At 42.4% G+C, this 24,714-nt stretch overlaps 2 protein-coding genes across 2 annotated transcripts; one reads left to right on the plus strand and one right to left on the minus strand.

Moving 5' to 3' along the window:
* Positions 1-391: 391 nt before the first annotated feature.
* morn5 (MORN repeat containing 5) lies at positions 392-12,311 on the minus strand. The gene is made up of 6 exons (XM_062413182.1): positions 12,146-12,311; positions 11,036-11,140; positions 10,497-10,644; positions 8,985-9,096; positions 8,551-8,682; positions 392-748 (listed from the first exon to the last, which is right to left on the minus strand). The coding sequence occupies exons 2-6, from the start codon at positions 11,080-11,082 to the stop codon at positions 630-632; spliced, it is 558 nt and encodes a 185-aa protein (XP_062269166.1). The 5' UTR covers positions 11,083-11,140; positions 12,146-12,311; the 3' UTR covers positions 392-629.
* Positions 12,312-12,351: 40 nt separating this feature from the next.
* ndufa8 (NADH:ubiquinone oxidoreductase subunit A8) lies at positions 12,352-17,237 on the plus strand. The gene is made up of 4 exons (XM_062413183.1): positions 12,352-12,536; positions 13,802-13,965; positions 15,889-16,054; positions 16,763-17,237. Exons 1-4 carry the CDS (start codon positions 12,486-12,488, stop codon positions 16,898-16,900), a joined length of 519 nt encoding a protein of 172 aa, XP_062269167.1. The 5' UTR covers positions 12,352-12,485; the 3' UTR covers positions 16,901-17,237.
* The last annotated feature ends 7,477 nt before the right edge of the window (positions 17,238-24,714 follow it).

The following is a 24,714-nucleotide window of genomic DNA, read 5'->3' on the forward strand; positions in this document are numbered from 1 at the left end:
GTGATTATATTTTAAAGAGTAGTTTTGATTTTAAGGGAATTTATGATGCAGAACTCTGCATTTTAATTTTACCTGCACATTAACAACAGACATCTTCAATACGCCGGCATCTTCACACACTATCATGATTCCATGGTGATATTTTGAATATGATCAATATCTGTGATGTAGGTACATTGTCAGGATGTATGTGACGGATATCAGGGATCATTGTCGCATCAGAAATCCAAACTATCCCTTCACTTACTTCAGTGTAGATTTTTGTCCCTGTTCACTGACAGGGAAATAAAATGCAGCTTTAGAAAGAAACAATGGTTGTATGTTCCTATTATGTATACATAGGTTGAAATACATGTGACAAATAGATAATAAACGACTAATCTCAACACACTTTAAATTAAAGTATATTTTATTCAACTATAAAAACATGACATACTGTTTCAATCTTAAGTTCTCAGTCTTCCCTCTTTACACACCAATAAAACACACACACACTCACACTCACACACACACACACACACACACAAAGAAACACACACACACACACACACACACACACACACACACAAATAGTTTTTTAAATAAACGGTAAAAGGAAACGTTGACGTGCAGTACAGTTGAAAAAGTAATCATTTTATTTCGCTGGTCTCTTCAGGTCCGGTTGCAGCCGATTTTTCAGGATCATCGCCAACGTCTTCGTCTCCAGCTTTCCGACAAGTGCTCACAATCCACTCGTGTTCCGAGTCATCTGTTGGGAAGATTTCATTGGAAATTATTGAGAATCTTGGCTAGTGGCACTAGAGACAAAGTTTTGATGAAAACTAAATCGTTTTTTTTACCGAAACGTTTAAACCTTTGTCCAAATAGGAAACAGAAATACAAACCGCAGATTGATGTGTGAAGGAGGGCGCGCAGTGAGGAGCGACATTCACTGCCAGTGGACTGCACAATTAAGCCGCAGGTCATTTTGTGGACGTGTGAGAGAGTGTGTGTGAGTGTGTGTGTGTGTGTGTGAGTGCTAGGCTGCAGCAGTGAAGTGCCATTCAAGTCTTGGGGTAAATTTGTCAAATCAAGAAAACCCAGACAATTAGAAGCAAATAACTTCTCAGAGACACTTCAGACACCAATAAATAATACCCCCCGCCCCCCCGCCCAAAAATGAAGCCAATTTTTTTTTGTAAACCCAATCGACTGCCAGTGGAGCTGAGAATAAAGCAGTTTTACATTGTTAAAACTGCAATGAGGAGCTAATTGCAGGGGAAGTGAGCTTTCTCTGGGGGGGGGGGGGGGGGGGGGGGGGGGGGCGTGCAGCTGCATGTACTTGAGCGTCTCGCGGGCCTCACCCCCAGGTTGCAGCGCGCGCGGGGCTCCATTGTACGGAGGAGCAGGTCTGAGGCTCTAGCGCTGATTGTGCATAATTGCCAGCGATGGCCGTCGACACTAACAGCCACTTCAACCCTTAAACACCCATTCGCCTCCTGCTCCTTCCCTCGTTCTCTTTCTTCCCCCCCGGTCCGTCTGTCTCTCTCTCTCTACCTGCTCTGATCGCCGGGGTCAATTGAACGCATCGGACACCCGGGGCAGCTGCCACGCAAACATTTCCAGCCGAGCATTCACCGCGGCCCACTTGAGTTGGTGGAAATAAAGGTCGGGCAATTATACGCGTCACTACATCACTTGCGAGGCTGACCTCTCTCCGCCACAAACCACAACCTGCCTTAATGATAATTAGATTGCACGGGGCATTTTCATATTTGCTGTAATTCTGCCCTCTTCAGATTGTATAGCAGCGTTTATCTCAGGATTTAACTTGCGTGTAATTGGCACCTTGGAGGTTATTCCATGGCACAGGTGGCTGACGTCTTAAGATAATTTCCTGCAATCTGAGAACAGTGGGTTATTTACGCGATTTAGTTTCACAGCTTTAGCAATTCAAAGCTAACTAACTGGGCCAGAGTGAGACAGTTAAACAGAGATAAATAAAATAACACCATGTCTTTTTTGCCTTCTTCTTTTGGCTGGAGCATCACCTTTAAATTACAACTAAGTGCAGCACAAACACACACTTGTTTATTAAAGCAGTTTTTCTGGTTGATGTCCGTCTCGACAGCTACAACCTGCACAGGCAGTGTGCACACAGAGAGAGTGTGTGGAAGCGATAATGGCACCTTGTTAAAGTCTGTTTATTTTAATCCTTAAAATACACTCCCAGGGAAAAGTGTTTCCTTCCAGTCTAATGGCGGCGAGGTAAGACACAGACACACACACAGACACACACACACAAATTCAGACACACATTTATTAATAAGCAAAAGCTTTCTTGATGTGCATAAGAGATGAAGATTCGACTGGATTTGATGGAAGAATAGAAAAAGACGCAGTATTTGATTTATTTAGTATTAACCAGAAGAGCTGCACGTTGTGATGTCATCACGAGACAGACTGGACCTGTTCCTCTGACAGTGACAAGGACCTTAACTTAAAGGACTATGGTCATTTTATGCTAATTTAAACATGTTTTGTGGTTTCCAAGTTGGGACACTACAGTGAATCAAACGCACCTCAATGTGAAAGCCCAAACAAACATTCATACATGTAGAAGTCATCTGTCTCCAATTCACAGCAGACAGAGCAGACCTCGGGTCGGTGTCTCGACCGCGTCACACGACAAAAAGCTGCTTTTTTAAGCGGTTTCCAGCTTTGAAGTCGAGATACCGATCTATGACATTTTTAATCCACCCGTCTCAGCTCGCCGGACTAACTCGTGAAACCTATTTTACGGTGAATTTTTGTCTCAGGGATGTTTGAAAAACGAGAGTTTGAGGAAAGGCAGCGTGAGGATATGCTCCCCTCCCCAGGGCCCCCCCGGCTGATCGTATCTGTCTGTGAAACACCTCGGCTGGACGGGGACAAAGGGAGGGGCCCGCGGCTCGGTCACCGGAGGTGTTTTCCTTGGCAGTGGAATGTTTTCAGTGCGGAGCTCTTTCTGCGCCGACTTTCAAAGGGAAGCGGTTATTCCAGAAACAGGAAAGTGCTACAAACAACATGGCAACACATGGCCCCTGCCGGAGCTGCTGCCGAGTGCTGCTGCCTGTTGCCAAGACAGAATATACATCACTGTCCTTGTGTGTCTGTGTTTGTTTGTAGTAACAGAGCACACTCAATCAGCCGCTGGTGGAGATTTGATTGTGCAGATGTGGCCTGTGCATCTTTCCCCTTCATTGCCCTTTAATTACTGTTTTGCAGAGAAATGCAAATGTTTTATATCGCACCTCCAACTTCAGCAACAATCTTCAATCAGCAACGACAGATTAGAAGTTGAATTACACGTCTGTGGGGGTTCGGGGGGGAAAAGCCTTTTAGACGTGTTTGCATTGGAGGATTTGATTTGCGTTTCAGATTTAACAGTAATCACTTCATTGTGTTGTTGTCTGTTGACGTATTTAAGCCGGGTTAGGACACAGTGAGGTGGCCGTAAGTGGAAGCACATGTTCGCTGGAGTGCTATCCCAAAATCAAATCATAATTCAAACCTACTCCTTTAAACCCTATTCAAATGTATGGAAGTATTATCTATTTGTGTTTATTTCACACACGATCTTTGAGTTTTTAAATGTCTCAATTTAACAAGCTTTCCTTTGATTATGAGCCGTAACTCAGTTTGATTCAGCGGTTAAACCACAACTGATGCTGAGACGAATGTGTTTCTGTTTTAAAAACCCTTATTTACACGATGCTTGAGTATTAGGTGATCCACGTGTCAGGATGAACACCCTAATAACTATCAGCTGCACGAGATGATCATTTTCAGAGCGAGGAGACAGAGATGGATTAGTCATCTCTTCACATGAGTTGAAGAGATGAGAAAACTCTGTCATCCTAATGATTAATTACTGTGGAAGTAAAGAGCAGGTGGGAGGAACGTCGGCCAGAAACAAAGTCTGTGATCCATGAATGTTCATCTTTCAGCACCTGCAATCACTCACCACTGACACACACACATACACACACACAGACACATCAAATCTAGAACTGCTTAAGTCCGACATGGTGACGCGACTCCGCCTCTCAGGAGATATAAACCTACTGAGTAACTATTTACTTGGTTTCTGCAGGTTTAGGGTTAGGGTTAGACTTTCTAAGACCTTTCAAAGACCATAATAAATCAAATTAAAGATCTATGTCAAGTACGACAGAGAAGAAGTTATAACAGAGTCCCAGAATTACTGACACTTCCCAAAAAATTAAAAGAAGGTGAAGCGCACAAACTTCTAAAACAAATTTCAAAGAGAGTCTGAATTTAAGTCAACATAATTAGGACCTACCTAAATGTATTGAGTCAAGTGTGCGGTATTTTAACGTATTTAGACTCTTTAAGACTCCACAGAAAGCCTGTATTTAAACTTGGCCTCGTAGAAATAAAGCATGATTCTGGAAATGAAAGGCAAATTTAATCAAAAAGCTAATTTGAGAGGCGTCAGTGGAATTTTCTCCCCAAAAGAAGAAGACAGGAAACGACGATGACCAGCGTGAGTCCTGTGGGTTTGTGTGTCAGCTCAGGAAGACATTTGTCATCATCCATTGGTCACACACACACGGCTCACTTTCCTCGCGGAGTCACGCCCATTAACAGCTCCTCCAACCCATGTAAATGTTTCCTCAAATTTGTGGATGTTTTTGCAGAATTAGCTGAGTGCACCACTTACAATCAGAATCGGTCTAAGTCTGTTACTGTAACATTTCTGTCTGGAGTGCTGTGCATGCCATTCCATTAGAACTGTTTATCCAAAGCGACGTGTACTTGGAGAGCAGTTTTTCGGGTGCGGTGGACAAACCACTAAACTTTAGAATAAATGGACTAAACTTACCCACCCTGATATGATAAACTGAACTATTGAGCTAAAAATGTGAAGGGAATACACAAGGTAATGTAGAAATAGGATCTTTTTTCCTGTTGGTCCATTTTGAGAGTAAGTGTTTCAGTCACAGATGTGGATGGAAATGGACGACATGACAGCTGCCGAAAGTGAAGCCAGATCATCTTGCTCGCCTCCTGGTGGCTGACTGGAGTAAAGATCATATACCCCACTATCTCCATGTTAGTAGATGGGACTTGGACCTAACTAAAAAGTTAAAATACAAGTCGCATGAAAGTTTTCACCACTGAAGTTTGTTCAAGTCTTAATTTCTTTCAGCAAGTTTGGTTGTATTTAGTTACTTAGTTCCAAATGATGTCAAAAACCCAAAATGACAGCTCCCACATCCAGGATATATTGATTTCCTTCTTGTAAAAATAAGACAAGATAAGATAAGATAGACTTGCATTCAGCGGGAGGAAGAGGAGACATGTTGTCCATCTTACATTTTCAGTAATACACTCTTTAGACACTGAAGGATTCCTCTAAATAATCGGAACTGACCCTCTCATCTCTCCACATTTCCTTTATCAACCTACGTTTTCTACACGTGGAACCAGAACTCTTGACAGATCCCTCCATACATATCAGCCGCTCCTTGACGACAAGAAATCAGCTCAATTCCAAAAATACTCTGCCCCTCTTGGGGGATATTAGCAACAGATCCTATTGTTTCTCCACTTGGCACTTTTCCAAGACGGCCTGTTTGTCCAAGTTAGCAACGGTTACTACGGAGAGTGGTAAATAAAGTTTAGCCTGTTATTTCCAAGCAACGAGATTTAGTTCCGGGTGGTAAAGCCTGAATCCTCTGCAATTTAAAACATTTCCATATCGGAATTTTAGCATTTTTTTGTCCTACATCCACCAGTCGTAGCCAGCACATGCTGAGCCCCTTCCGCTTTCCTAGCCGCAGCAAGCTTCCCCATTGGGAGGGTGGGTCTTCCCTGTGTCCCATCATCCTCAAAGTCCTCGTCTAGAGGCGGAAGCCATTAGGCAATAAACTTAGAAAAGTCCTCACACCCACTCTGACAAATGTGACTTCACTTTTCCTGAGGTGGAAAATAAATCCAAACAGGATACAGGAGCATTATTCTCAAGGATATATGGCAAGATAAGAATATGATATATATACATGCCACATATGCAGATATGTGAAAGACGCCTGCAGGTGGTCGCAACGTGACAGGATCCAGACAATTCCTGGTTTCTCATTTTCTTTCTGACAAACAAAGGTATAAAAAGCCCAATAAAAAAGAACTTCATAAAGTGTCCTGAGATAACTTCTGTTATGATTTGATGCAATATAAATAGAGCCTGACTGATTTATCGGTTGTCTCATCCAAAAAATTGGTTGATATGAGCCTTTCAGCTGTATCAGTGTGTTTATAGATATACGACCGATGTAAAAAGAATTATTTTCCTGATAAAACAATGCATAAAAGATATGCATTAATGGTTTTATCTTACTTGAAAATATTTTTTCCTGACTTCAAGTTTTATATTGGTTGTACTTGTTTTTTTCTTTTATTTCACAGCTATTTATGATAAAGTTTATGATTAAACTGTGAAGTATCAAACCTCAATTACATTTCTTTGTCATAAAGGTTTGATAACCACATATATGCATAATGTCTGTGTTGGCATTTATCCCCTCGAAAGCCTTATTGGTTGAGCTCTTACTTGACTTGATTCACTCAGACATCTCTCCACACACATGCACATAAATACTACGGAAAATAACAATCGATTAAACGGTTCCTGTTTGACTCCATATTTATCTAAATCAAAACAGAGTCGGAGCAGTGTCGGAGAGTGCAGTTCCTCTTCTTTTTCATCTCAACTTCCTAAAAGAATTATTCTCTTTTGTTCTCCTCCTCCCCGTCTCTCTCCCCATCATTCCACTGATCAATACCAGGACTGTAATGATGATGAACAACCCGCATCAAGGAAAAGAATCGCAAAACATATTTTTTTCTTCTTACGCATGCCGATGACATCTGGCGAGGATGTGGATCCTCTCCTCTGTTTCCCCCTGTCTCTTCACATATGTAAATGAGATTTGTGTGCTTGTGGAACTAATCTGTATTATGTTGCAAGTAGTTCATCTGAATACAAATACTCTGCCCAAAATTACATATCTACCTCGGGGAGCTGGTGAGTCATAGCTCTCTCGCTCTGTCCAGGGATCATGACTTGACACGTGTCTGCATTTGTAAAGTAGGAAGCAATCAAATCGGTTCACGTAGAAAATAAAATAGATTCGGGGAACTTCAGATGAAAATCCAGAAATGGAAGCTGGACTTCACCCTATTTTTTAAAACACTTGAGACACACTTGTTTCCTGCGTGTCTGCACCTAAGAGCAAGACGCCAGGCTTTACAAAAACATTCATGTGCATAGTTTAAGTTATTATTCAGCACATTCAAGTCCACAGCCCCGCTAGCGGCTCTGACCTACTTCCCGACGTTATGTAAAACCACGGCGGGGAGACATGACGAACAGAGGATGTCAGGAATTGGGAATTTCTATCTGGACAGCTGACAAACTGCATTCAGTTCACATCAGGGGTTCCAGAACTGGGCACATGTTCAGCGGAAAAATGTGTCTTGAATTTTCCACTTTTGACAAATAACAAAAAGGAAAAAAAAAAGAAAACTTTTTGAATGACTGAAATAGCCTCTATAAGAAGCATTCTTATCAGATGGCTTGTAGCAGTAATCTTCCATCGGAGAATTCAGGGATAATCCATTTAAAAAAGTCACTCCATAGGTTCACTGTTATCAAATCCTTCCCATGTGGCCACGCTGTATGCTGTCACACAAGCAGTTATTGGAATATAGGCAAAGACAGAGGGTCCCGCCTGAAACAAATTCAATTCAAGAGCCTCACCGTGTTAGAAAGTGGCTTCAGTGGCCTATTTGGAGAAAAGTGGACTTTTTGAAAAGTTGACTCATGAGCTACCATTTTGTACAGTGAGACAAGGCAGCAACAAAGACTCCCTCAGTACTAATTTGGCTGACAGCACGGCTTTTAACTCCGTGGATCTTCCTGAGATGTCGGCCTTAGTGGACATTTCCTTCCTTGAATAAGGAGCGCTCCGACAAACCATTAGCTCCACCATGTAGGTACAGTTTCATGTCCTTTATAACTCTGAAGCCAAAAGCGTGCGTGTGCTGCAACATTTGAAATATTAGTTAAATCCACAACAATGTGATCACGAATTGATGTCATCCCTACTTAGGATCATTCATGGAAACCAGTGGCGATGCTTAATTAAATTTCACTATAAATACATTTCACATGCAGCAATTCTATCGCTGACGTTTGTTGACTTTCTTTCTGGTAGAAAACAGAGTGGGCTTAATTTGGAAAGTCAATTTGTGTTTGCTCTTGACTTCAAACATTCTAAATTTACCTTGGCGGGGCAGACTGAGATGCCTGGATGTTACTCAACACGCAGATACTGTTGAGCCAAATTGGCAAACAAGTGTGTGTAAAAAAAACACGACTGAACTGAAGAAATGTAAACATGGAGAAAGAAATGGAGGTAATATTCGAACTATGATAGAGATGTTGTGAATATGTCAGATAAATGTGTCGTGGTCTTTAGTCTACAGGTAGAGTCTCCGTCTCACCTGCGTTCCTGAGGAATCTGCCTGTGTAGGAAGTGACGACTCTCGTGGTGGGATCGTAGAAACCATCCCCACAGTCGTAGCCCAGATCCGGGATCACACGCGGAGGATGCAGATCAGTGAGCTGAGATTCTCCTGTATGGACAGAGCAGATGTTTGGTCATGGATGCAATTGTTGGCATAATGGCTCAGTGGTTAATCCTTTCTTTACAAATCTTAATCTTCTCTAATGGTTTTGGTTCTAAATTATATTTCTTTGTCACAAGGGTTCCATCACGACATCTTAAGAATCAACGACATTTTTTTAAATATATCTGCCAATTTAAAGATCAAATGTTTTACTTCCTAATATCAGAATCAGCCCCCACAATTCGGTCAGGCTCTAATGTGAGTGTGTTTCTGAGGATGTCAACATCTGACTAAATATAGATTCCAACCTGCAGGTCTTAGTCCATTACATCTCTCAGAGTAGAAGCGTCTGTCGTGACCATCGCAGTAATCCCAGTCCTGCTCCTCAAACTGCAGACCATCGGCAAAGGTAAAAGATCCCTTGAGGCGAAGCACAATGAAAACCACATCATTCATTCAGCAGAGACTTTAAACTTTCAATTCACACATGAAAAGAAAAACTGAAGTTCAAGTTGTCTGGTCATGCAGCTTCAGTGTTGTGTGCCAACATTTGATGATATCTTCATCTTCAACCACAACAGTTCAATGGACTCAAAACCTCAACAGCAGAAACAATGTCCCTGCTACTCAAGATAATACACAGAACTCTTTGTTTGCAGTTCAGGTTGGGGTTACTTTTTTGGCAGAAAGTAAAAACTGTTGAAAGTGAGGGCTGAAGGTTATCCTGTGTACATGAGACATGGTCTCTGGAAAGATAAGCTGCTGTTTTTGAATGTCCCCTTTTCAGCACTTTAAGAACCACAAGAGAGTTTCCTCCATTGTCTTTGGGTTGAGGCAGAAATCTTAGAGATGGAGATCTAAAAAACCTCAGCAGATCACAACCAAAACTGTCCTCGACATGTACCATGAGGGGGAAGTAGAAAAATATGTCTTTGGGTATTTTGGGTTAACTGACACAACTTGTGTGAAAAGGAAAACTGACTTTTATAAATAAACATAATAAACTGCTCAGTAATTGTGGGTATTGAGCACGTACCAACCACATTTTAACTCCTTTTTCAACAATTTACTTTCCAGTCAACAAATTAGCAGATTCTGATTTGAGGTGGATTTGTAAGAGCGTGTTAAAATAAATAAAAAAGAGATTAATTTGAGATCACATGCATTAATCTCAAACTTTTGTCTCATGATCCTTTACAATGCCTATTAATTGTTATAGAAGAGATAGAGTCTACATTTTAGTCTTCAGTATTTTAAAAGGATGAGGCAGAAATTATATTTTTAACAGCAGAAATATGTTATATCCTATTGCAAATATGTAAAAACAAACAGTATGTCCAGGATGTCCAACCTCAAGGCTGAGAAGCATTGACAGCAGGAAGCAGGGCATGTTCCAGAATGAGCTATGAGCTACCGGGTATGATTACAGTTTGAATGTCTGCGTTTATTGAAGGCTTCAGGTCTCGGCTTTAAATGGAAGTATAGGTTCTGCCAGGCTGGCATGAATGCAGGTGCAGGGGTAGTTTGGTCCGAGGTTAGTCATGGTGCAGGCCTGCTATCATTTCACGTGAACCGCAACAGCATTGATGATAATAATTGGAGTGATCGCTGTTGTGGCAAAAGGCCGTGAAAGATTGCAGGGAGAGACTTCAGCTTCACACAGGAAGAAGGGAAAGAAACCTAATAACTGCGACAATAGCGCTGAGTGATTGCTAAAAGGGACCAGATGTGATGTCGACTATAACCAATGTGAAACACACAGTCAGTCATGCGTGTGGATGCAGATTCTCTGACACACACACACACACACATATACACACCTGTATAGCTTTGCCGTTCTCCCAAGTGGCCTCATATTTGCTTCCATTTGGAAAGTACAGCACTCCTTCACCCTGGAACACTCCATCATTCGTCCTTCCCTCATACCTGGTCCCTGTCGGGAAGAGGTATTCTCCTTCTCCTTCCATCCTGATGGACAGAAGAACAGGTCACCAGTGTGCGGTCAACTTTTAGCTAGCTACAAAACCAGTGTGTGGTGGCATCTGTTTGTAGTGGCAGCTGATAGTGGACTATGATTACAACAAGAAGGCTTACGATATGCCTACTCAAATATTCCACCATTACTGACCATAACTCCTCAATTCATGTTGGTTTCCTCTGTTAATTTATATTCTTTTGGTACTTTTACTTTTGCTGAGGGTTAAGAACAGAGGATGTTGCACCTTGTTAAGCCCTGTCAGACAAATTGTGATTTGTGAATATGGTTGATACAAAATTTGATTGATTGATTGATTGATTGATTGATGGGTGGTTCATTAGTTTGTGTTATTATGTTTAATAAACAGTTGTGTGTATTTACCTGCCATTTTTGATTGGTCCTTTGTAGCTGCTTCCTGTGACCTCCATTATTAATCCAGCGCCTCTCGAAAACAGCTTGTGAAAATCCTGGAAGCTCCTCGTGAAACTGTTACGCATAAAGTAAAACAAAGCAGCAATTACAGATTCACGCAATACGGTCCACACCATCAAGTCTATAACACAAGGTGAAAATGTTATGCAAATCGAATAAAAATTGTAAAACGAGGCTCACCTCCTTTTGGCAGAAGGAGGTGATATCACTACACACAGACCAGTAGATCTGTTCAGGTCAAAAACACTGTCTTGTTTCTCTTCAAATCGTATAAATCGTTCACCTTTGCAAAAGTTCAAGACATCAAAGTAGGCTTTGACCACTGACACTGTGATATTAAAGCAAACTGATAACAAGGAATCATTTGCTTAATGAATCCTATGATGTGGACTTCTTTATAAAACAAGTATTCTTGTTTCAGCTGAACATATGCAGAGTAATCACCTGAACAACTGAACTCAACAGTGCAGTAAATCAAGGAAAAGACCATAATGGCACATAGATAGATGAATGACCAACAGCGGACACATTTTCAAGTGCGCGGGAATCAGAACTCAGACAACTTTTAAATTCCATGGAGTTGCGATGACACTCACTGAATATAAAGTTGATCTGATGAAAGCTCTAGAAGAAGTTTGACAAAATACATTTGTGAATGTTCAAAAATGGCCACATAATAAAAAATGGCTGACTTCCTGTTTGGTCTAGCATATCGATCAAAGAGGGTTTTTGGTTTGCAATGAAATGACACATGTCGCTAACTCAAAGTTTCCAAGACTTCAACATCAATGTCTTGGAACTCTTCTGACAAAGTTTGACATAGTTGCGATCAATAGACGAGGAGAAGCACATCTAAGTGTACGACGCACAAAAAACAAGACATTTTCCGTTGCCATCAGGGGGCGCTGTGATTTTTATGTCATGATTTCAGTATAGGTGTCATTAGGTCAGGACTCTTGTCATACATGTCCAGTTTGGTGTCAATTGGAACATGTATGTGCGAGATACAACAACAGTGGTGATCAACATGTTGTTGTGGATCTCCATGGAGACACTCACCTGATTTGAAGTTGCTCTGGTAAAATCTCTCGGAGGAGTTTGTTAAAATACACAAAGTGTAAATTGTCCTGAATAATCAAACGAAAAGCAATAAAACAAAACACAACAAAACAAAACAACACAACAAATCAAACTCATCTAAATTCTTCTCCTTCACAGTGTCGGAGGCGGGCGGCTGTCGTCGCAGCCTCTGTGATGTCATCAGAGCGCGCCTCCCGGCTCCTAGCAGCGACAGCCCTGGTAAACCGGACTGACCTTCCTCTGCGCGGCCTCGTCGCCAGACGAGGACCTTGACTGTTCCTCATCGGTTTGATTCGTCTGTGATTTGTACTCTGCAGCCATGCCACCGACGCCGGAGGTCCCCACAGCGCAGGAGCTGAGTGTGGACGAGGTGAGTTGCCGTTGTTGTTGAGCCTGAATGGAAACTAGTGAAGACAGCTAAAGGCATGCTAGCTAACTAGCTGCTAACGCTAGCTGCCACTTGGGTTAAAGAGACCCTCAGTGGCTGCAAACTTTGAAGTAGTCAGATGATTTAAAGTGATTTACAGAGTATTTGTGAATGCACCTGGTGCTGTACGATATTCTGGCATCTCTGTGAAAGTCATCACGGCGACATTAACAATGCAAAGGAAATCTAAATGTGTTTTCAATGCGGTGTTAGTGCATCATGAACTTTGTCTCTACAGGGTTGTATAGTTCACATGACCTCTTTATTTCACCCCTGAGTTCATGGTGACTCTACAGGGACCCAGATCAAACCTGTGGTGGGTTGTGTCCGCAGCAGCAGTGTTGTTTGACACATTGAACTTGTCCTTGGAAGGCAGGTCAAATCCTCCTGATTTCAACCAATGATCCGTCAAACGAAATCTGTGCTGGGGGTAGTTGCCTTTGAAATAAGAGATATAAACTAAAGACATTGAGATATTGTGATGGCAGTTACTTCTCCCCACTGTTGTTGTATTCTCTGTTGTCCTGTTGCCCAAGGTCTTTCCCCCTGTAGACAAAGATTAGTATGAAATTGGCTTTAGAGTCTGTGACATTAGAAAGTTCACTTCATTATTAACTGAAAGCTTACATCTATACATTCTGATAACACATTGTATTCACCTTGCCATCAATGTTTACTACATGCCCTGTACCCGTGAAGCTCACACCTCCAGAATATCAGACACCAACCTCCATTCTTTACATTTGAGATGATATATTTTAGTTACAGGTTCTGTTCACCCCTCTCAAAACAACTGTCCACATGTTGCCGTGTCCTTGAGCAAAACACTGACAGATGCACCATCACTGTATGAATATGTATGTTAGTAAAGTACTGCAGGTAAAGCATAATCAGAAGTGGTGACACTCTCAGAATAAAGGGTACATGTACACTATTTGGAAAGTAAAAAGTTTGTTTTGATGTATTTATGCAAACTGTAGGGTGACAAATTAAAGGACGGCAGAGTCCATTTACTATTAACAATCCAAACATTCACAAGTTTTCTGCAGGATAAATCACATTTTCCAAAAGATGGTGAATATTTCACAGAATTCTGCAGGAGCGCAGAATTATTTAGCTCCATGTCCCATCCAATTTACTATTAAGTTATTGATTTACATCCACTTTCAGTGTTTCTAATGTTTTTTTATGTTTTTGTTGTCAATCAGATCAATGTGTCATCTGCAGTTCTGAAGGCTGCTGCTCACCATTATGGCTCCCAGTGTGACAAACCCAACAAGGAGTTCATGCTCTGTCGCTGGGAGGAGAAGGATCCCAAGAAGTGTCTGGAAGAAGGCAGGAAAGTCAACGAGTGTGCCCTCAACTTCTTCAGGTAACACACAGACAGAGACACAATAGCACTCTTCTAAGCAGGTTTTATACATTGTTCGTTTTTCCTATTGTGTCACAAATAGCTGATGAATCAGATGTGTGTGGAACTGTGAAGAGACGAGAACTGTGTAAGTAGGCAGCAGTGAGAAATGTATCATGCAGAATATTTCTCGAAGGCAGCCACACTGATTTCATCTGCAAAACTCAGCATTGTGCTTGTGGTCAGAGAGCGATTTTAAGATGTGGCTGAACTCTGCTGCCAGCTAGAGAGTCCATGTTATACCGTTGTCAGGAGATTTGTGGTCTAGAGTTTTTGCATTTTTCACATGATGGACACTTGGGCAGAAAATGTACTTTGAGGTCCGGAATATTGGTGTTGGATTACTGTTGTTCATGTTCTGCAACTTATCCTGCGAATAAGCTTTCAATATCATCTGCTTCTACTGAGAAAACTGAGTCTTGAGTGGTGAGAGTGGTTGACTGTACAAGATGTCGACCAACTTCCTGTCTATGTGTCTCATCTTTAGGAATTTAAGGTAAAATTGGGCATAAGTACTTGATATTCCAAAGTGTCTCTCAAAGGAAGGAAAGATGATTGATTAATTTGCAGATGACTCAAATTATTTTTTTAATGTGAATGCATGAAGAGAACTCAAATGCACTCAGAGTAAAGTGCAAAGTAAAATAAGGTAAAGACATGCTTCTCCCATGAACATCAGAACCACCCCCCACACAGTGAGGTAGTGCTCTCTGCAGAACTTTATCTTACAGAAAGTAAAAATACACGCAGCAGGTTTTTGGTCAAACTTTCCTTAGCTGTTGCCAAATGTCTGAGAAGTTGTTTTTGATTATGTAAGTGTACTTTGTTACGGATCTAATTCCACAGCTGGTTGTGTTTTTGGGTCATCTGGATTATTTTATCGAGTCAGTGGTTATTCCAGCAAAGGTCTTTTTATTGTTATTATCATAGTTCATTTTATTTTGCTTTGATTCAGATTTAACAGTAATTTAACAGAATTAACTGGGGGTTTTTCTAGCAATTCTTATGGATATTAGATGAGTCAGCCTTAACCTTCAATTCTTAATAAATGTATTTTGAGGCAAGTTTTTCATTTGCAGTTTCTGTGCTGATTTCTTTATAAATAACCAGTATGTTAAAATGAATGCTAATTTCATAGCCTGTATAAGTTAAGCAGAGAGCCTGTCGTGTCTTTAAAGGAGCCACTTGGGGCTATTTGAGGAAGTGGTCTGGGTTTTTTCACTCTTAACTACTACGTCTGTGTTTACTGAAAGTTTTAAACAAAGCTCTGTTTATACCGATTCTCCTCATGGTAACTAAGGTGTTTTTATGTCTCAAACAATTTGTTTTGTTTCATTCCCAGAAAAAACTAAACACAATAAAACGCATGACTTCAAAAGCCCTAAGAAGAAACAAAAAGAGAGACATTCTAACTCCAGACATAAAGTCAGAGTTGTTGTGAAAGAACCTGAAGCAGTAATTGTTATAATGAGGAAGGGTTTTAGGGGGTAAAAGCTGTAATTGCACCTGGGACCTGGTTTGGTAATTTGGTGCTTGTGGTGACTGCCAGACACCTCGAGGTGCACTTCATTCACACAAAACCAGGTACCACTGTTGTTGTTATTCAAACCTTCACGATGCAATCCGAATTTATTTGACTAGTGGACACATTCATAAACCACACTCAAATAAAAGTTACAGATTTGGTTTGAAGACACAATCTTGAAGTCTAAAGGTTTGATTTTTGTCATTAAGCTTTTTACCTTTTAGATCATTAACTATATCTTCTTTTGCATGTCAATCCCTCGAATCACCCTTTTTTTTAAAGATATATTGATATTTTCGAGTCAGAGTTTCTGCTCATATTCGATTTTGACTTAAATCTGTTTATAATGTTTCCTGTAGGCAAATCAAGGGCAACTGTGCAGAGTCATTCACGGAATACTGGACCTGTCTGGATTATTCGAACTTGGCGGAGCTGCGTCACTGCCGCAAGCAGCAGCAGAGCTTCGACAGCTGCGTCCTCGACAAGCTGGGCTGGGAGAGACCTGATCTGGGAGACCTGTCTAAGGTGAGGATTGTGAAGGACTGCACGGCTGATTCGAGGGGTTCTGATCTTGCCAGTCGTGGGCTATGCAAGAGCCTCTGATTGCATCTGCTTGGTGGTCTCACTCGGATTCAGTTTGGAGCAGGGAAATCATGTATTACTGCCTTTCCTTTCATTGTTTTTTCCTATTCATTCAATGGCCATTTTTAGGGCTTTGTACATGACTCGCAGGCATTAATTAGGCAACAATCAGAGCAAGATCGAGAACTGATCCTTATGGTCGTTTTTTGGCATTTTTCTTTTTTTTATTACTTTCTATTCACGAATCTGTGAATAGCTCTAATCAACCTTCTGGTCATTTAGCACTTTCCATGCAGAGTCATTGTTCATGGAATCAAATCACGTGAGAAGGGAAACAACAGAAATCCAATTTTCTGTGAATAATGTTCAGATTGGCCGTCAAAATTCACTGGCTTGAGTTTCTCAGGCTTATCTGCTCTGTGACAATTTTGAAGACACCAGGAAATAGTGACGTAATAAAGTGGAAGTTAACTGTGTTTAATTTTGAGTTGAGACCCAACCCTTGGATCCTTTCACTGATGACATCATCAAAGGTCACACTCCAGCTTGACACAATGCACTAGTTGTGTTGTGTTTTAAAAAAACATTGCATCACTAAAGCTGAGGATGTTCACACTAACGTCCTGTGTGAACTCTGTACTTTCTTCGTAGGTGACCAAAGTGTCGACCCCGCGGGCCGTCCCTGAGAACCCTTACCACTCCAGACCACGTCCCGAGCCCAACCCAGTCATCGAGGGCAAACTGGAACCTTCCAAACATGGCAGCAGGTTATTCTTCTGGAGCTGGTGAGGCAGCACCAGAAACATCAGTCACCTTCCAAAGCCATGGGCTCTGTCCAAACTCCACTGGACTACATGTGACCACTGATACATCCGTGTTACTGGCACGTTTATGTTGGTTAGGTCTGAAAGTGGATTTTGGACAGAGCTCATGTCCTAACAGTGTCTCCAGCAGCGCTACTGAACCTCCAGCATCCTCACAGTTCAATGAAGGAAGGATGGATGGATGATTGTGTGAGAAAAGTCCATGAATCCATTCAGCCTTCCTGACCACAAATGTAAATGTAATGAGTGAACAAATGCAACATGCTGTTATTGTTGTCAACTAATAAAAGAGATAAATTATATTACTGGATTTTATGCCTCTTATTTATTTTTTTTAAGATGTTGTCATTAAGACAGGGTTAAAAGCTTCAAACATTTCATTACAGCTTAATGGTACCAGACACACTTTCTCTGCTATTGGCAAATTGCAGGCAGCACCACCTTGTTTGCACATCTGTGTTTTGTCAGTAGTGTGTGTTGTCAGACTGATGGAGGGTGAGGTTGAAGGTCGAGGCTCGGGGTCACTACCTGCAGCCAGAGAGAGCTGCTTCTGCTTCCTCCTTTTCTCCCAGCTCGCTTCCTGCCTCTGACCTGGGCTGGAAGGAGGCTACGGGAGTCATTTCGGAGATGCACAGCGAAAATACGTTATTGCTGCCAGCGCACGTGTGCATGCGCACGTCTGCTCGTGACCTTGAATGGAAGGAGACGAGAAGCCAATTCACAGACACGCTCGCTTGTATATGAGACCGTGCCAATACTCTCTCACACACACACACACACACACACACACACATTGTTTCATCTCCACAATCAGAGATGAACTATAATGTCCTGTAGGAAATTCTGCTACAAACAAGTTCACATAAAAGCTTTGTTTCGGCATCATATCAACTCTGTGCTCATTGGTGATTTGCATCGCTCTACCACAGACGTCAGGGAGTTCGAGTCCTTAACCCCCGCCATGTGATGATTCCTATGGGGACCAATAAGATTTGACAGCTTTCTCATACTCAAAAGCTGAGATGTGGCCCTCGGGGTGTTTGCATCGGTGCAAGTGTCTCATTTCAGTGCATGAAAACACAGGGACTCGACCTTTAAATGGAGGTCAACAGCTCTCAGCTGACGGTCACTGTGATTTCACTCAGAAGATGTAAAAATACACTTGAACCCTTTCTGGTTTTTGCTTATTTTAGATGGAGTTTCTGATATGGTGCTTGCCAACTGTGCTTCATGACGACATGTTTTCAGCTCTTTCCCACACGTTTATTTTTCAACATCAGACTTCAGCAGTGCCCAGTCACAGCTCGTTGCCAAAAACAACCATATATTTTCATTATGTACAGTAGCTGCGTGTTTATAGACAGACAGGAGTGTGCCTGTCTCTGGGTTTCTACAGTGCGTCACTGACAGTAGTTGCAGAAATCCCCTCTCAAGGTGTGGTCTGGACCTGCGGCTTGCACAGGAAACGTCTGACCTGACCTGGACACCGGGACAAAGGGAGGAGGGAGGAAGGGATGTGAAGAGAGAAGAAGGAGGTGTGGACCGAGGGACACATGGAGGAGGAAAGGGAGTGAAAGGAGGTGGCAAATAAGAAAACAGTGCAGGAGGTAGAAGAGGGGAGATGGGTGAAAGAGGAGAAGAAGTAGCAGTTACTGGGGAGTTAGGGGAAATGGAGGTAGAAGTGAGACCCAGAGAGGGCAAGGTGGGAGAAGGACTTGAAAGCCCAGACGGAGTGGGGGGCTCGGAGGTCGCTCGGTGGCTGGCGGTGAGGCCCTAGGGCTCGTGGCAGACCTGTCTCCATGCGACTTGCAGGAAGCAGAGGGTCATCGTTGTTTGACACGGCACCGCCACAGGAAACGGTCTCTGGCACAGGAAAGAAATACAATACAGGGCTTTCACAAAGCTACAGCCCGCCTGGGAGCGCCGCCGCGCTAAAATACTCAAACACCCGCGCTCGTTCATACACACACGACTGTCAAGATCCCATTGTTCAGTGTCATGTTCGACATAATAAAATGAATGTTTGAAGTGGTGACGGCCAATAACAGTCATAGGTGGAAGACGTGTTTTTTGTTGTTCGTCGGGTCATTAGTGTTTGAAACTGAGGAGGAAGTTCAAGAGACATAAAATTATCATCACTTACCATCAATTATTCCTCGGGAAATAAGTAAAAAAGTAACAAGAAAAAACCCTATAGTGCATTGTAACTAATAAGATAATATGTAACAATTCTTCATCTAAAAATTTGCATAGCTATGTTAAATATTTTGACTTGTGTTCTTACATTATCCAAAATGTTTTCAATGATGTTCAAACATGGCCTCTTGTTATTGTTTTGATTAAGTGACTTCTACGACCCGAAGTTACACATCCTACATTTAAAGAAAGAGATAAAAATAAATTGACCCCTTTTCCAGATCTGCACCAAATTTATATAAGTTCTCTCTTGGCTCAGGTCTCATCCTTACACCAAGTTTTGTGAAAATCTATTGTGTAGTTTTTGTGTAATCCTGCTGACAAAATAACAAACGATGGAAAACATAACTTCCAAAGCTGTTTGACATTCACATAAAATCTCCATTTTCTGGATTACATTATCAATGCATTACTTATCTTACTATCTCTTCTATGAGACCCCGGCTGCATCCCCTCCATTAAGTCCCATGAACATGTGGGTGCACTTGATTTTTAAAATGAAAAAAAAATGCAGTTGTTTGATTTGTTTGTGTTGCTGATCCTCTCCGGCCACTTCCCTCTGTGATCTCTCAGCCTGCTCATGTTGCTGAGTGCTGCTTTCATGTCTCATCTCCTCAAACTGCACGGGGAGGCTTTGAACCGACATGCAGGTCGCTGCTTGGGTTTAACGCTCGGCCACCGGGCCACAAGTACCGCCACCGCATCCGCGACCAGCATTCACGGAGCCTGATAATCTGAGAGCTTCAAAAGAGGGGAGCACACACTGACGCACGTGTTCACTTACAGTGCAGATGCTGTTGTTTTCAAATCTCTGTTTTTTTCTGAGAGGAGTGATGCCGGCACCTCCACACGAGACGGAGCATCTCAGCAGTGAAAGGTTTTGTTTGCTTCCAACCTCAAGTCTTTGACCTGCTCACAGCAGTATTTCAGAAAGTCCAAAAAGATTTCATTAAAGTGGATATGAATGAAGGAGCCACAGTCACTAGACCTGCTTCCTGATGTCAAGTAAAGTGATTCAGCTTTGGTGAGCTTGTTAATGTTAAAGTTCAACAATTGTGGCTATTTCAAGGCCCTAAAAACTGAGATGAAGAAAGCTGTTATATTAACTGACACGAATGGATTGTACAGATATAGTTGTTTTAAATTACTGTTGAATCTTTATTTAGTAGGAGACTCACAAGACTTAATTTGTGAGGATGAGCCTTGGAACTGAGCAAACCCACTACTTGCCAGAAGTCAGTACTGTGTGGATAATGAAAGAAATAGATAATTATCTTTAACCTAACGTGGTAAAAGACAATTTCTATATATAGCATATATAACATGCAGCAAATTGTCCAACCATCCAGGAGTTCAACTGGGGACTCCGCTGCTCAGGACATTCACACCCATGTGGAGCCAAAACAAAAGAGCTGACAGATGCTTTAAAACTCCACAAACCATGGAGAAACTGTAGAGTCAGGTCAGACTCTTGTGTTGAGTCACTTTCACATACCGCCCCCACTGTTTTGATATAAATACAGATAATAGCTGCTTTAAAATACCTCTTCATTTATTTGTATTTGCTTGGTGTTCAATCCCCTTTAACCCTTCCTCACACAAACAACATGTTCACATAACAAATGGGACTAAGTGCCATGCTTAAATGGAATTAATCCAAATTCTGTTAGAGATCCCACACACACACACACACACACACACACACACAGACACCGAGAGACTAAATCCTTGTGGTGACAGAGTTATGACCATCACTTGTGTTTTTACATTCCAGTCAGCCACGCTTGGCAGCCGCTCTTTCATGCTGCAGCTCTGCCGAACGCCTCTGAATGCTCCGCCTAAGACAACATTTAGCAAATTTGATGGTCTCACTCGAGGTGTCAGTCTGTGTGGGACAAGACGGAGCAGGAGAGCCCCTCGCTCCACAGCACACAGTGAAACACAGTGACACGTGTGAACGCAGATAAACACAAGATGAACAAATGCATAGAGGGGAGGAAAAAAAGGTCCCACCCTGAAGGAGCTATGATCAAATCTCCAGGAGTTTTTTTGTGGATTTACAATTACAAAGCAGAATGCATTCTTTTCTTTTATCGTAAGGGATGGAGTCGTTTTTCAAAAGGCTCCAAAGACAATGGGAGGGATTATTTTTTTCTGAATTACTCAGTCTGTTTATTCCAGGTTTACAGATGAATCTCCAGCAGTTTCTTTTTACTACGTGTTTACTCTGTGGTATCTGAGTGAACGCTCTAATGTGGAGGATGTGATGAAATGAGACGTCGAAATGACAACTCCGCCTGTTGTCACACAGCCGAACACTCAAGGAGCTGTGGTGTGGGAGCCCCGCTCACTCCACACTGTTTATTTGTCTGCAGGTGTGTGTGTGTGTGTGTGTGTGTATGTGTGTGCGCGCATGTGTTTGTGTATTTGTGGCAGTATGATAAATATAAAGTACTTACAGATTTTTGTTTTTTTTGTGCATTTGTACACGTATGTAGGGGTAAAGTTCATAAGTGTGTGTGTGTTGGTGTGTGTGTGTGTGTGTGTGTGTGTGTGTGTGTGTGTGTGTGTGTGTGTGTGTGTGTGTGTGTGTGTGTGTGTGTGTGTGTGTGTGTGTGTGTGTGTGTGTGTGTGTGTGTGTGTGTGTGTGCGCGTGCGCGTGCTCCTTCTGGGGCTGGCCTGTGTTTATCTTGGCCTGATCCCAGACCTTCATCACTTCTCCGCTGATAGCTCCATTCCTCCATCCCTCTGTCCCTCCGGCTATTTACAAGTCTACCGCAGACTGCCTTTCCCTGCGTGCCAACATCCAATTCTTCCCTTTTTTTCTCTCTCTCCTCTCCTCTTTTCAATACATCATTTCCTTTATCTCAGACGTTTTCTCTCCCTCAAAAAATCTCATTCTTCTAGTCCTCAGCCAAACACACTGACACTAGTCGAGCTGAAGTGTAAATGAACACCCGCTCGTTACTCATTCTTTTTGTGGGATTGTTTGTTTGTATTTGTCTTCCTCTGCTCCTCGTCGAGAAAACATATTTCAACGAGGAAAACAATGGTAAAATTGGAATTCAAAATTCGATTATAAAAAAAAGGAGGAAAAGACTTAGTGGCTGAGACCCCAGCAGCAAAATCCTGTGAATTGGATGTTTCCAATAAACAGCACAATTCCCCCAGAGCGTAAACACTGGAGATGGATATGACCAGACATCCATAGGTGGTGAAGGAGTGGAGGACATCAGTTATAAAGTTGGACAGCTTACACCCAATTGGCTAAAAGTGTGTTTGTCAGAATGTGATTGGATGAAGACGAGAATGAGCTGGTGGAGCTTTGAGAGAACAGGAATCTACACTATAAGAAAATAAGAAAGGGTTGAGAAGGTAGGTTGTTATTACTCCTTTGTGAGGACTAATAATAATCCACGGCACCATTTGTGTAAATGGAAACTGACAGGTGCTCTGATTGGATGAATTATCTGTCAATCACTTTCCATTGTGGTGGCTTCAGGTATCATTAGAGGAGCGAAAACAGCTTTTCAATCAGAAAACCCCTGGATTCTCAAATGCAAGAAAATTCAGCTGCTTCACGAAATTGCAGATTTCATAATTGAACGATTGAAACTCTTTTAGTTTCCATTAAATCGAGTCAGAGGGGATAATGGGACAGTTTGACTCAGAGTGGGAAAAGTAGATGTTCCTAGCCGCTCTGTTCTAACGTCTAACACTATCCTTCAATGAATTTCTGTATTTACTCAAGTGCTTCTCCTACTGTGACACAGCTAATGGCTTCTATTGAAAAAGGCATGTTGGTTGAGTGGTATCAATTGGTCTTTTTTATGTCACTATTATGAAATTAATTTATTTTAAAGTGCACTTGTTGCAGGTTGTACTTTCTACTGCATGTAAACTTTTGAAAAGTAGAGTAGACAGTTTTAACCTCACCGGTCAGTCCCACTCAATTCTTTACACTCGATTTGTAAATCAAAAACCATATCTGTTGAGTTTACATGACATTTGATAGTATCTTTCACACAGCGACTCGGACGTTGTCTTCTTGACTCGGTCGGAGGTTGATATTTGAAATCGCTTCGTGAGTCAGAGTCTCTTCTGGCAGCAGAGTCTCCAGTGGAGTCCAAGTCTGAGCGCTGAGGTTCCCTGGGCAGTGTGGAGTCCTGCGCTGTGACTCACATCAGGGACGTCTCTGTCTGGTTTCAAATTTCAAACTTAAAGTAAAAGGAAAAACAGGATGAAAGTCAGACCAATGCTCTTTGTCCCCAAAGGTCAACAGTTTCATGTCATGTACTTTCTTTTTTACCAACATGACCCCAAACCACCTTAGAGTCACTTTACCCTTATCAACTTAAAGGATATACTGGATGTACACCTCCCCCCCCCCAGCCACCTACGCACACTGAGGCCCAGCCGGCAGTAACAGTCCCTCTATAGTAGCCAGAGTTGACTTATTCCCATGCGCTGGGAAGCCGATGTCGCCCGATCCTGTTGTGCTTGTGGTTTCTTGGAGGTATACTGGAGCATTCCTCGGCCGTGCGCTCATCTAAACACTGCTAGTTAAAAAGGACACACAGCGGCTCAGGCTACACAGTTGTGGCAGGGCTCCTCTGGGTGGCTCCTATCTGACAGAGGGCTCAGAGAGTTTTGGGTTTCCTACGCATGTCAAGGCAGGTTAGCTATTCCCAGTGTTGGGCCGCTCCGAGGCCATGGTGGGCTATCACTCACATCGGGCCCTCCCGTCTCCCTCTCTCTGGAAGCCTCCCCTCCCCCCCCCCTCCCTCCCTCCACGCCCTCCTCCCACCTACCACTGACGCACAGGCCGCTTTCCTGGCTGTGGAGCCTGGTTTGCGTGTCAGGTTTTTTGCCCTTTGCCGTGTCTGTGTCTGTCAGACCTCACATCCCCTCAGATCCTCGTGTGTCTGTGGACGGTCCCAACTTGTCCTCCTTGATTTTCCTCGCCCTGCGTTAAAGCTCACTATGGCTGCGCCGTAATTGCCTGCAGGCTCCGATGAGCCACAGGGAGAGCGAAATTACATTTCCGTAGGTGTGAGGGTAATATTGAATCATTGAAGTTAGTTTTTTCCTGGAAGCATCACGCTCACCGAGGCCGCAGCCCAAACATATCTGATCGATGGCAATCTGTTTTGAATAGATTTCATTATCAGATTAGTTGGATTTAACATTTAAGAACAAATAAAGGAAACGTCACCTCGTCCCCCCCCAGTCGTCTGCGAGGTGGCGAGGAAGAGACAGTCCAGTCCTCCAGTCTCACTCGTCCACACCTCAGCACATAAATAATCACACCACTTCCAGGTTTACCTTGCCCGTTAGCGTCCCGCGCGACACAGGCCGCGTTACACGCCGCCGCTCGGTTGTGAATGCAGGCAGTTTGTGAGTCAAAACTAAAACAACTTTTTGTGCAAGAAAAATAAACTGACAGGGATTTTTTCTGAGAGGAAACCTTTAGTTTACTATATGACATGTTTCTTAATAGTGCTAAAGTGTTCAGTGTTCTTTAAATAAACAATGTGGAGTTTTGCATAGTGGGGCATGAAAGAATGCAGGAGTCTCGCTGCC

Source organism: Platichthys flesus, chromosome 19, assembly GCF_949316205.1.
Source record: "Platichthys flesus chromosome 19, fPlaFle2.1, whole genome shotgun sequence".
NCBI classification, from domain to species: domain Eukaryota; kingdom Metazoa; phylum Chordata; class Actinopteri; order Pleuronectiformes; family Pleuronectidae; genus Platichthys; species Platichthys flesus.

Coding starts and splice junctions, on each gene's coding strand:
- morn5 (XM_062413182.1), bottom strand. CDS start 11,082: ATGGAGGTCACAGGAAGCAGCTACAAAGGACCAATCAAAAATGGCAG. Junction 10,645..11,035: donor GGACCAATCAAAAATGGCAG/GTAAATACACAC, acceptor TCTGTCCATCAG/GATGGAAGGAGAAGGAGAAT. Junction 8,683..8,984: donor TAATGGACTAAGACCTGCAG/GTTGGAATCTAT, acceptor CTGTCCATACAG/GAGAATCTCAGCTCACTGAT.
- ndufa8 (XM_062413183.1), top strand. CDS start 12,486: ATGCCACCGACGCCGGAGGTCCCCACAGCGCAGGAGCTGAGTGTGGAC. Junction 13,966..15,888: donor TGTGCCCTCAACTTCTTCAG/GTAACACACAGA, acceptor TGTTTCCTGTAG/GCAAATCAAGGGCAACTGTG. Junction 16,055..16,762: donor ATCTGGGAGACCTGTCTAAG/GTGAGGATTGTG, acceptor CTTTCTTCGTAG/GTGACCAAAGTGTCGACCCC.